This window comes from Prinia subflava, chromosome 17 (assembly GCF_021018805.1).
Source record: "Prinia subflava isolate CZ2003 ecotype Zambia chromosome 17, Cam_Psub_1.2, whole genome shotgun sequence".
Taxonomy (NCBI): Eukaryota; Metazoa; Chordata; class Aves; order Passeriformes; family Cisticolidae; genus Prinia; species Prinia subflava.
The window spans coordinates 15,317,819-15,330,900 of NC_086263.1; the positions used below are offsets into that span (position 1 = coordinate 15,317,819).

At 55.5% G+C, this 13,082-nt stretch overlaps 1 protein-coding gene across 3 annotated transcripts in view; it reads right to left on the reverse strand.

The window, feature by feature from the left end:
* Window positions 1-13,082, reverse strand: part of PKD1 (polycystin 1, transient receptor potential channel interacting) — an 80,530-nt gene that overhangs the window by 42,211 nt on the left and 25,237 nt on the right. For all 3 annotated transcript variants that reach the window (XM_063414622.1, XM_063414621.1, XM_063414623.1), the window contains exons 2-6: window positions 6,565-6,636; window positions 6,026-6,097; window positions 4,522-4,691; window positions 1,416-2,081; window positions 1,020-1,203 (exon numbers count right to left, since the gene is read on the reverse strand). In XM_063414622.1, coding sequence (XP_063270692.1) covers window positions 1,020-1,203; window positions 1,416-2,081; window positions 4,522-4,691; window positions 6,026-6,097; window positions 6,565-6,636 — 1,164 coding nt within the window. The remainder of the gene's footprint in view (window positions 1-1,019; window positions 1,204-1,415; window positions 2,082-4,521; window positions 4,692-6,025; window positions 6,098-6,564; window positions 6,637-13,082) is intronic.

Consider the following 13,082-nt stretch of genomic DNA (forward strand, 5'->3'; position numbering starts at 1 on the left):
TCGGCCCTTCGCCTTTCACCACCAGGGAAATTGCATCCCAGAGCTGCCTCCTTCATGTTTATCTGCGTGGATTAATAAAATAAACACACGGCCTGGAGGGGGCTGGGGAGCAGAGGGCCGTGGGGCAGCAGCTGGGGAACAGCCTCCTCCCCTCCCGGCTCTCGTGATTTCTGCGCCGCAGCCCGGCAGCTCCACACGCGATTCCTGCCGCATCCCAGCACCATGCCCAGCTCCCAGCCCGTGCACAGGGACAGCCTCCCCTCCCCAGAGCGGGGAACACGTGTTTGCAACCTCAGGATGCAGCCCCGTGTGAGGGGAACAGGGCACGGATACAAGTTTGGGAAGAAGGGGCTGTCAGCCCTGGAGCGGAGCGTTCAGAGCCCACGTCACCCGCAGCTGCTCCCTCCATGTGCTTTCTGGGATGTGTTTGTGAGGAGCCCTCTCCCACAGCTGCAGCTGGGAGTGCTGACAAGGCTGTCAGGCCCTGAGAGCTCTCCTGGTTGTCCTCCCTCCCCCAGAATGACTGGCTGGAGAAAGGGCACTCAGAGGGGCGGATTTAATCAAAGGCTGACACTTGCAAGGCTCTCTGTTTATAAAGGCCAGTCCTGAGGTGGAACAGATGCTGCTGGAGAGGAGCACTGCTGCTTCCCAGGATGAGAGATGGGAGGGGAAAGGCTCTGGGCTTTGGGCTGCAGCCGTGTCTAAGGGCACAGGAGCCCTTTTCCTATTTCAGAGGCATCCACAGGCACACACACAGGGTACAAGAAGCCCCTCAGTCTCTCAATTCCCAGTTGTGATTTCCAGCTGTTCTGCCCCATTCCTCCTCTTCCCTCCACAGCCTTAAAGGGAAGAAGCCCTGCCCAGCAAGGGCTCAAGCTCTGCTCACTCCTCCTCTTTGTTCAGCACCCTCACCCCCACCATCTCCTCCTGTCCAGCCCGGGCAGATCCCTCTGCAGATGTGCCCTCAGGAACCCCAAAGCTGTCCCTAGGTGATGCCAACCCTTGCCCTCCTCACTCACCTGATGACGTGAGCCACCAGGAAGCTCTGGATGTCGGGGCTGCTGACGAAAGCCAGGTCCCCATTCCCCAGCTCCTGGCAGTGCCGCTGCGCCTCCAGCCACTCCGCCTTCTCCACCACCAGCTGGTAGCAGTGGTTATTGCCCGGGAAAACCAGGCCCTCAGGGGGGCACATGGGGTGAACAGCTGCAGAAAGAACACAAGGCTGACATCCTCTCTACGGGCCACACCCCAACCCAGTCTGGGCAGAGAGGCTCTGGGAACGTCCCAGCCCCAAAGCCAACAAACCCCATCGCTGTCCAAGTGCAGCACACTCAGCCAGGAGGAGCCATCCCTCACCCTTCGCTGGCAAAGGGGAGCCAGTGCCAGCCCCCAGCACCCCCAGCAGCCCTGCTCACCCCTGCCCAGCTCCCCGGGCTCGGCAGTGATCCCGTAGAGCACCGCCAGCCCGGTGCCGCCCCGGTTGCGGATCCGGATGTCCAGGCTCTCGTTTGCCACCACCAAGGAAGGACATTGCAGCTCCAGCTGCTGGGGTGCAGCCACCACCTCGATTTCTGCCTGCTGGGACAGGACTCTGGAGCCCACGAGGACGGTGGCAGTGACGTTGTAGTGCCCGGGTAAGGCGTAGCTGTGCACAGCTGTGTGGCCAGTGGTGTTGAGAACCTCAGTGTGGTCCCCAAAATCCCACAGTAAAGTGCTGACAGCAATGGGAATACTGACATTGAAGAGCACGGGCTGGTGCAGGCTGTACCGGGGCTGGAGTCCCGTGAAAGACACAGGCAGCTGTGCCTGGAAGGGCAAGGGGACGAGAGAGGGGCCACCACAGCCCTGCCCAGACAAATGCTCAGTGCAAAATGGCAAACAGCCGGAGGAAGAGTTTGTTTCGTGGGCAGTTCCACACAAACACTGCCCCTGGGAGCTGAAACCCCCATATTCCTGGTCTTGGGAGTAACAGAGGGCACTGCAGGTCTCCTCGGTGAGGTTCCCAGGGTGGACAGAGGTGAAAAGGATAAGCTCAGCTTCTTCCGTGTGGTTGTCTGTCAGACACGTGATGTACTGAGCTCCTGCAGGACAGAACAGAAGATCCTCTTGCAAAACAGACTCTGGGATGCCCTGGATTGGTGAGACCCTCCAGGAGAACCACCCCACACTCCTGGGAATGGAATTCTCCAGCTCGGCTCCTACTCTGAGCATTTCCTTTTTTGAGACTTGCCTGGGAAGTCTTTAATCCCCCAGCAACAGTTTCCAAACTCTTTATGCTAATTAGTGATGACAGAAATAACAAGCCAGTCACACAGATTTATGGAGCAGCAGCACTCAGTAAATAAAACAGGGCTTTGGAGAGCCTGACACTCCCGTGGGACGTGGAGCCGCCGAGTCTGACACTCAGAGGAGGCCACAGGACTGGCTACCAAGTGAGGCCGTGACAAAAGGGTGTCCTTTGGTGGTACCCTGGCTGGGTCAGTGCAGAATATTTCACCATGTGCTGCCTGGGACCTCCAGCAAATCCCAAACCAAACACCCTCGGGCAGTGGCACACTGGGGACACAGGGGACACACTGATGGACCCTCCACCAGGCCCACTCCCCGAAGCACCCCTCTGCATGGGGAGAGCCACGAGCTTCCCTCCTTGCAGGAACGTGTGGTGCTGGAGAGGAGGGCACTGCCAGGCCCGAGGGGGCTGCAGGGATGCCCACGGGAAGGATGCACAGGAACAACACGAGCTGGGACAGGGAACAGGGACACACACGGGCATGGACACAGAGCCAGGACAGCCCCAGGCCCAGAGGAACAGCTCCTTCCCTTGGGTGCCATCCCTGCTCTCTGGCCTGCACAGGCTGGGACGTTTCCCTGCCACAAACACCCAGGCAGGGCCTCTGCCTCGGCCCCTGCCCACGCAGCCTGGCCACGTTTGCGCCGCTGTTGCTGCTGGTTGCTACAACATCTCCCCCAAACATCTCAACAGCTCCAGCCTCGTGTGATCTTCCCAGATCAAACCCATCCAACTGTCCAGCTTCCTGCACAGCCTTCCTGCAAATGCTCAGCCACTTCTCCTAAGAACAGTCCCCAGAGAGGAGCACGGCACGGGAACTGCTTTCCACCACCAGCCTGGTCATTCTTCATCCTCTGCTGGTCACTGAGAACTGTCAGGGGCTGGCAGGCTGTCCCAGCCTACTCCCATTACACTGAATTACCCAGAAGGCAGCCTCACATTATTGTTTCCACACTGGCTTAAAGTAGTTCAAGAGGGAACAACTAATTATCAAGAGCAGTAACAGCGCCAAGTGTTTTTCCCTTTGATAATTCCTGCAAGATGCTGCAAGCTGGGGTAGCTTTGCCAGGGGGAGAGGAGCAACCACGACCACGATTTTGGTCCTGGTGAACGCTGTGCCCCACCAGGCAGCTCAGCTGGCTCCCATCAGCTCTGGGTCCTTCAGCCTCACCCCTGCATCCTCCTGTCACACAGCTCTGGATCCTCACCCCTGCATCCTCCTGTCACACAGCTCTGGCTCCTCATCCCTGCATCCTCCTGTCACACAGCTCTGGGTTCTCATCCCTGCATCCTCCTGTCACACAGCTCTGGATCCTCATCCCTGCATCCTCCTGTCACACAGCTCTGGATCCTCACCCCTGCATCCTCCTGACACAGAGCTCTGGGTTCTCATCCCTGCATCCTCCTGACACAGAGCTCTGGGTTCTCATCCCTGCATCCTCCTGTCACACAGCTCTGGCTCCTCATCCCTGCATCCTCCTGTCACACAGCTCTGGCTCCTCACCCCTGCATCCTCCTGTCACACAGCTCTGGATCCTCATCCCTGCATCCTCCTGTCACACAGCTCTGGATCCTCACCCCTGCATCCTCCTGACACAGAGCTCTGGGTTCTCATCCCTGCATCCTCCTGTCACACAGCTCTGGGTTCTCATCCCTGCATCCTCCTGTCACACAGCTCCCAGATTAAAGGAGATGCCTGCTGCCTGCCACAGGCAGCCCTTGCTCTCCCTGCCTCTCTCTTATTCCAGAGGAACTGAGCATCCAGGCAGGATTAGCTTTCTGAGGGCTCTCCCTTTTGCAGTGAATCACTGCCCGATGTTTCTCCTGGCCAGGCAAGCAGTGAAATGCCCCTGGAGCAGGCAGCTGCAGATCAGGGCAGGGTTCACTCAGCACTCCCAAAGAGAAGCTCTGCCACCTGCAAAGACCCAGCTCAGCGTGTCCCCGGGTGCCATCACCTCCCATGGGGTTTCAGTGCTCGAGGTCAGCCTGTTCAAACCCTGGGAGAATGAAAGCCTGAGGCTGCAGGTCACAGAGCCAGAGCCCCGTGGTGTGTGCTCTGTGATCAGGGCTAACCTCAGCCCTGTGGGACTGGTCCTTAAGGCACCAGGGTACAGACTGTGTGACCAACACCTCTTCCATCAGGTCAGAACTGGTCACTCCAGGTCTGCAGAGCCCCAGCTGCCCCTGAGCCCACCCCCCCTCAGCCACCTCCACCCCGCAGCCTCCCTTACCACAGGTGGCATTGAGGAACAGGACATCGAAGAGGGACAGGTTGGCCACCTCGGGGGGGTGGGCACACCGCGTGTCCGACGCCTCAAGGACCCTCACTCCCCTGTCTTCCACCCAACGGGGCAACCAGGACAGTTTGCAGTCACAAACAAATGGATTCCAACTTAAGTTTCTGTCAGAGGGAGATCAGAACAAGTTAGGGATTAATGTGACATGTGCTGAGCCTTAATTACAGCAGTGTGCTGAGCCCTCCCTGTTCCCATCTGTGCCACTCCACTGAAAGGCTTCGGAATAACTGGGAGAGGAGTTAATGAATAGGGAATCAAGCAATAATTAATGTGATTTTTCTAGAGGATAGAATTAGGCAAGTACTCCAAGTACTTTTTTAACTCTACAAATAATTGTTGCAATTAGAAGCAAATGACAGACACAATCATATATCTAAAATAATCTGCCATGCAAGAGCCCCAGGGTATGAGGGCAGCCTCTCCTGCTCAGGGAGACAATTTACAGCCCCATTAAGAAATAGCTAAGGGAATAAAATTGATCTGCCAGAAAAAGAAATGCAAAGTCAATGATAATCTTTCCATGTGGCAGCTCAATGAAAAAAAGGGAAACTTTAATTGCAGCTGAGCTTGATCCAAATTGCAGCCTTTGGCACTCAGCTGTGAGCAGGACAGGGCTGGGGCTGTATGTGGGGCGGATGCCAGTGGGGCTGGGCATTTGCAGGGTGACCCTGGGGCTGAAAGCACCACTTTGGCACCAGGCTGAGCAGGGACAGGCTCCCTGGGACCCAGCCCCGGGGCTCTGTGTCTTTCCAGAGCCAGCTGTGAGCCAAACTGCAAAGCTGAGAACGCTCTTTGTGTCCTGTCCCCAGGGTAATGTGGGGCTGAGCTTCTCTCTCGCTTGCCACGAGGGCTTGCATGGGTTAAACCCTTTGGCTCAGCCAGAGCAGAACTGCCAATTGTGCTGTGACTGCAGGGGCCTCTCCTAGAAATGTGTGGCCTCCCCTCACCTCCCTTCACAGAACATCAAAAGACTTCAATTAAAAAACAAAACCTAAAAACTTGAATCACTTAAGGACAGCATCTTTACGTGACTTGGACACCTCAGTCAGGACTCACCACCCTGCAGGGACTTCTGGATGCTCCAGCCCCAAGGTGTGACCATGCAAACAGGACAGGGTGACCCAGAGCATGGTCAGAGACAAGAACCTCAGCAGAGCTGGCGTGGGAGAGAAGCCAGGAGGACAAGAAGGCAGCAGCAGAGGTTGGAGAGACCCAGGAGACAGAGGCAAAGTCTGGAAAGAGGTGAGCACTGAAGGACAACAGGAGCAGGACACAGCTTGAGGAAGGAACTGGAGGCACCCCAAAAAGCAGCTCCTTGGGTGGGCACCTGCCCAACATCCCTCCAAGTCAGCACAACCCCCCACCCCAGCGGGAAAGGAAGGGATGTTTCAAGGGAAGATCTAAATAAAGAACCAGGAAACAAAGAAGATGTACTTACATTTCACTTAAATTAAATAAATTATCAAATATTCCATCTTCTAATGTAGAAATCTGGTTGTGGCTTATATCTCTGTAAATGAGAGAAAGGTTCCTCATGTTAGAAGCAACTTCCTCATCACTGCAGCTTTTCCCAGTGAGGGTGGGCAGGCCCTGGCACAGGGTGCCCAGAGAAGCTGTGGCTGCCCCTGGATCCCTGGCAGTGCCCAAGGCCAGGCTGGGCAGAGCTTGCAGTACCCTGGGATGGTACTTTAAGGGCTTTAAGGTCCCTTCCAGTACCAACAGACATCTTGTGATAATTCTCCCTCTCTGGCCTTGAGCTCCTCTCCATCAGCAGTCCAGAGGGTCAAACCCTGCCCAAATCCCAATTCCCAATTCCCAGACTTTGGGCAGCCAAAGGCCTCAGGACAGGACAGGACCACGTGGGGCTCAGGAGATGAGGTGGAGCAAGAACAAAACAAACCAGAGCAACACCAGCCAGGGCCCAGCTCAGCGGTGCTGGGGGCACTGGGAGGACTGGGGGGCACAGCAAGTACTCACAGCTTTGCCAGCGAAGTCAGGCTTCTGAACAGCTCAACATCTAAACCACTGATCCTGTTATTGGAAAGATCCCTAGGGAAAGGAAAAAAAAGACATTTTCAGCCTTCGTTCAACCCCGTTTTGTCATACCTCCATTACCAGACCTCAGAAGAGCCTCTCTCCAAACTCCAGCCAGAATCTCGACTGGAAACATGGTGTGTTGAAGGCAGAGCATTTTCCCAGCCAAAGAAAACACCTGTCATTATACCATAAAGCATTTGCTGCTCATATAACCTGTAAAAAGAGATCAGGAGTCTCAGGATGTGCCCCCACTCTGCAGCACACCTGGAGCAATTACCCCATGCCACACGTGGTACTGAATGTGATGCATCCTCTTAAAAGATGTTCAAGTCTAATCTACGTTCAAAGAAGTCATTATGAAGTACTTTAGACTCAAGTAGTAATTAACTCAGAGAAAAATTTATGATGACTTCCAAGTGTGTATCTCGTGCCAAAGCCCTGATCAGTCATTACACAATGGTTGCTACGTTTTAAACATCTTTTTGTCTCTCTTTGGAAAAGCTTAAAATGGAAGAAGAAACAACAAAGAATATTTTCCATTTGAAATCAGGAGATTGTCATTCTAAAAGGAACACTGTTTAAAAGAAATCTCCAGTTGCTCCCAGTAACACCAAGAACCTTCAGCTCACCCAAAGCAAACTTTCCCTGCCCAGCCCAGCTATCTCCTCACCCATCATCTTCCTCCCTAAACTGAAATGACAGTCAGAGAAGAAGCAAAAGTTTCGCTCATCAACCTCCCCTTGTTCCAAATAAACTTCACTATTCACTTTCAGAAAAATCTCCTCTGGCCTAAACCTTTTTCAGCAGCATCAAAACACTTACTCCAAGCCCATGTGATGGTTCTTATCCTTCATGGATTTCTGGCCGAGCTCCCAGGAGAGGACAGGGCTGGACACACTCTGCCACCAGAGCCATGCTCCTGCCATCTCCTTTCTCACCTTTTTCCTACAAATACCTCCTCTCATTTCTCCTGGCTGTCTCACCTGTTATTTCTACCCCTTAACCAATTATTTCTTGGTTTGATTTGACATTTAAACTTCATTAATCCAAACGAAAATAATTCCGCCAAACTGGCAGGAAAATTACATCCAATTCCAGGAAACTGGGGATAAGTAACAGGGATGGATGTCTCTTTAGAAAGTTCATTTTCCCTGATTTTGCTGTCTGGGAGTTCTTTGCCAAGCTGAAAGTGGATTCAGAAGCGTTCACCAGCAACACCAATACAGAAGTCCAAGAAATGTGCAAAATAAAAACTCAATAAACACAGTAGAAAAAGGACATTAACAAAAATACCCGATCACACCAGCAATCTCTGTCCTGCAGCAGCTGGGCCAGCAGTGGAGGAGCACAGAGCATCCCTGGCTGAGCCACACCCTGCACAGGGGACAGCAAAGTCACCCCAAACCTGCTCCCAGCTTGGGAGACAGCACAGAGACAGCTCGGACTGGAATCCAGAGCTGCCAGCCAGGTCAGACCTGTCCTCAGGGACACCCCAGCTCCACCTCTCCTCCAGCATTTTCTGTACACTGAACCCCTCAGTCCCTGCTGCAGCCGTGTGGGAAGGACCAGAAGGACCAGCCCTCCATCCAGCCACCTTACAGGGAGACCAGGACAAATATTTCCCTTTCCTCTGAAATACCTGGAAGTCGCCCATGCAGTTTTTAGGCAGCACCTCAAGTCCAGGGAAAGGAAATGGGAGTTTCAGCTCAGATGCCTTCCTGCTCCTCGCCCAGACAAGCAAAACCTCCAAAACAAACCACTCAGCTGCCACAAAAACAGGGCTCTGCCTTTCCAAGAGCCTCCTCCGAGGTGCTCCTTGGCTGCAGGGAGCGTGGGGCAAGGGGAGCTTGGAAGGTGTGAGGACATGGATCCTGTCTCTGGGGTGCCAGCACTGCCGTGTGTCACGGCTGGAGAGGGCTCCTGTGCCTTGCTCTCCCTTATCTGCTGACAAAGGACCTGGCTGGCATCCTGCAGGCTCCACTGGTACCAGGTGTGCTCACCTGGTCACCCCCTGACCCCCCTGACCCAGAGATGTCCCACCCCTGGCACTCCCAGGGGAGAGCTGGGGCTCAGCTCCAGAGGCTGGGATTAACCTCAGCCCTGACACTTTGTCCCTTCACTACAACCCAGACGATCCCTGGTCCTTGGTTCCCTGTATCCCACATCCACAGACACTGCTGAGCTCCACCCAGGCCTGCTGGCACCCACTGGCACCCACAAACCCAAAAATTCCCTTGCTACCTCCTTGCCTCCATGAGCCCATGAGGAACTGGTGTAAAACCTCTCAGTTTTCACCCTCCCTGACCTCCTGGGTGGGATCCTGCAAGGGAAGCAGAGCTCCTGCTGACAGGAGCAGAGGAATGGAGTGGATCCAGTGCCTGCCACCTCCAGCTAGGGGCAGGGAGCTGCCTTCTCCCACTGCTCCCTCTCCAACGTGCACGGAAAATCATCTTATGCCTTCCTGGCATGGCAAAGGTGGCTGTGAACCGAGCTGGGCTGCAGAAAAAAAATAAAAAATAAACCAGGAAATACTGAGCAATAAAAGCCAAGGCAAAGGCTGAGGGCCAGAGCTCAGCCTGGCGGCACCACAAACTGCCACGACTGTGTTTTCCCAGCCCACTGCCAGGCCAGAGGAAATTCAGAGCAGGTTCAAAGCAGAGCTGAGGCCAGCAGCAAACAAGGCTCTCCATTGACATTCTCTGCACACACAGCCCGACGCCCTCCTCACAAGGAGAAAGGAAAATGTCGTTTCCTGTGGCTCGGGGGACTTTAGGAACACGCTGTGCCTCCTGGAAAAGGACAGCCACGAGTCACAGCTTCTCAGTCCCGCCTCAGTTCCCAGAGCTGTAAGATGGAGCTCTGCAATGTCATTCTGTGGGACATGGGGCACAAAACTCACCAACAGCTCCAGTACAGGACAGGAACTGTGTTACTGAGAGCTCCCCACACTGCCACGTTCCACTGCCCAGCCCAGCAAAGGCAGAGATTCAAGCACTTCTGGAAAAGGGAGGTGGTTTAGTGAGGAAGGTGAAATTTGGGAAATAAGGGAATATTTAGTACTGAGGGCGTCAACCTGAGCCTTGGGAGCCTTCAGCTCCATCCCAGCCCTGCTGTGACTCCCCGTGTGAAGCTGAGTGCACCCTGAGCCTCTCTGACACACACAGCCCACCCCAGGGACAGGGTGAGGATGGATCCATCACAGGCACTGCCAGCCTGACCTGCTGCCCATGGACTTGTGGAATTCCAGGGGGAAAGGCACCAGGAACTGCCCCTTTCTCAGCAGGATGGAACAGGGAGGGCACGGGAGGGCTCAGCGCCCATTGAGGGAAGCAGGAGGGAGCAGGAGGGCTCAGTGCCACCCACTCCACCCCTCAGTGATGCTCAGCAGCCCCTCAGTGCCAGCCCGGGGGTTATTCCTGCACGCTGCTGTGGCCAGGCTGGCTCTGGCACTGCTGTTTGCTCCCCCATCCCACAGAACACACAATGTTCGGCGGGGTACGGGCGGCCCCGCTGCCAAGCCTGATGTCATGCTCTCATTATGTCATTTGTGGGCCCGCTCTGCCTCCATTTCACAAAAAGGGAGGGAGGCAGAGGGAGGGCAGAACTTCCCCAGCCCCTTTGGTGCAGGGAGCCCTGCCAGAACAGTAATGGGAAAAGCATCCAGAGTCGGGGAAGCGTCTGAGCACAGCCCGGCACAGGAAAGCAGCTCCAGGTCTGTCAGCCACGATCACGGCTGAGGTTTCTGTGGGGCAGCAAAGCTCCAGAGGGGCCAGGGAAAGAGCTCCCAGCAAAGCCAGCAGTGCTCCCATTTCCTACCCCATCACACAGGCTGTGGCTGCCCCATCCCTGGTTCTGAGGATACCTGAGGTTGGACAGAGCTTGGAGCAACCTGGGACAGTGGAAAGTGTCCCTGTCCACAGCAAAGGGTGGGGCTGGATGGGCTGCAAGGTCCCAAACCATTCCAGGATTCTGTGAAAAGCCAGGCTGCACCGCTCCAAACCTGTGACCAGTGAGGACAAGGGACACAGGGACACGTGGGATGGCTGGTGGGACACAGTCCAGAGCTTCCAGAGCCTTCCATCACCTGCCAGATCCACAAACTGCCCGAGATGCCCAAGGCTGCCTCCCACGTTGCCATGGCAAACACTTCCCTGTCTCCAGGAACAAAAGGCAGCGCGGAGCTGATCCTGCCTGACACACGGAACAGACTTTCCAGAAAAGAGCAGGAAAAACTCTCTGTGCTTTTGCCTGCCTGAGCCAGGAAAAATTACAGGTTTTTGCTGATCAGATTCCTTCTTTTCTTCATCTTTTGGCTTGCACCTTTCCAAGGAAGCAGAAAAGCAGCAGCACTTGTGTGCAGAGGTGAGGATCGAGATTATTTCCACAAATGGTTATGGAAATCTGAAAAGCCACGGATTTTCCTGTGTGCTGGGCACAGGGAGCAATGCTGTGGTCCTGCAGAAGGGGCAGGGACACCCTGCCTGGCAGGAACAGCCTCACAGCTCTCCTGCACCAGGAGTTCTCTGCCTTTCAACACAGGCAGGAGAGGAATGGTGCATGGAGATCTCCATCCCCGTTCCTGCTTTCAGTCATGCTGAAGCAGGGATGTTTCAAGGCAAAAGGATTCCAGCTCCAGCACACATCACCCCCAAGAGCTGCAGCCCAGCACCCAGAGGGGCCTTTCACTGTGAGCACCCTCACCTCCCCGAGGCTGTCACGGCACAATGACAACTTATTTGTTCATTCTGAATTCACGAGTTTCAAACGCTGGCCCAAGTCCTTGGCTCTCTCTGAGGAATTTGCCCCAGAAGACTTTTTCACCAAAATTCATCTAAAAATGGAATGGTTTTCTTGCTGCAGCAAAATCCTGATTGTTGATAAGGAATGCAAGGCGAGATGAGCATCTTTGCAATGTTCTGTACACTCTGTGCTCTCCTGAGGAGAGCAGGGCACTCCCAAAATGCCCTCGCAGGGCAGCAGTGCCAGGAGCAGACCCAGAAGTCTCTCCCAGCTCCTGCAGGACCACGAGCAGGTCACTCCATCACTGTGGGCTCCCTGAGCAGGGAATGAAGCAACGCTCCTCCCTCACCTCACTGCCTTGCCTCACCCTGCTCAAGCCTTTCCCCGAGCACCAGCACAACAAAACCCTTGGATCTGCAGCAGTAAATCCAAGGTTGGGGTCATAGGCTCTTCTCAGCTCAGGAGAGGGGCTGTGAGAACCTGTGCTCTGAGAAGCAGGGAAAAAACTGAGCTGAGAGCCCAGGGCACTCCCTCTGCTCCTGTGCCTCACCCCTGGAGCAAACAGAGGAGGTGAGGCTGCAAACACCTGCAGGATGCACAGCCAGGGCAGCCCTGCCTCAGCCAGGGGACCCCATCACAGCCAGGGTGTCCCAACCATGCCCAGACCACCCCCACCATGGTCAGAGCATTGCAATCACAGCTATGGGACCCCTGCCACAGCCAGGGCATCCCTGCCACAGCCAGAACATCCTCACAACAGCCAGGGCACCCCTGTCACAGCCAGGGCACCCCTGCCACGGCCAGAACATCCTCACAACAGCCAGGGCATCCCAGCCACAGCCAGGGTATCTCAACCACAGCCAGGGCATCCCTGCCACAGCCAGGGCATCCCTGCCACAGCCAGAACATCTTCACAACAGCCAGGGCACCCCTGCCATGGCCAGGGCACTCAAACCACAGCCAGGGCACCCCCAGCAAGGTGAGGATAAGCCCTCCCTGCAGGTGGGAGCTGTCTGCAGAGCAGCTGTGGCTGCAGGAGCAGCTCCTGGCAGCCCTGTAGCTTCCCACAGACATTCCCAAATACGGCAGTGCAGCCGGGGCAGGGATGGAGGCACTGAGCAAAGGGGATGTGTTACCTCATGCAGCCACCTCATGCTCTGGCAGGGCTGTCCTGCAGCGATGGCACCGTGTGCTCCATCCCTCTCCTCCGGCCAGGGTGGGAGATCTTCTGGGATTTTTGCTCCCAGAACCCAGGGTCTGCAGCTCGGCTCCTCTTACAAGTTATTCTTGCCCTGGGCTGATTTCATCTGCACATTCCCAACGCCCAAACCACAGAGCCAAAGGCGAGGGGGGCACTGGGGCATCACCTGGGGAGGCCAGGAAGGGCTCCAGGGGGACAGGGAGGTGAATCCAGGGATGGCCACGGTTCTGAGAGGTCCCTCCCACCTCTGAGCCAGAGTGACCTGGAGCCGGGGCTGGCACCAGCCGTGGTCCTTCCTCACTGCCAGGAGGAGACTTCGGAGGGCACAGAACAAGGAGGAAACCTCGGGCACCACCAGCCCTGTGACAGCACAGCAAGGGATGGGAACAGATGAGACCTCCAGCCTGGGAAAGCAGCAACCCAAACACTGAAATCAAGCTGATGTCCATAATTAGCGCCGCACGTAAACGAGCTGTCTGCGGCTCCAGCCAGGGGAGTGTCAGCCCTGCAAACACTC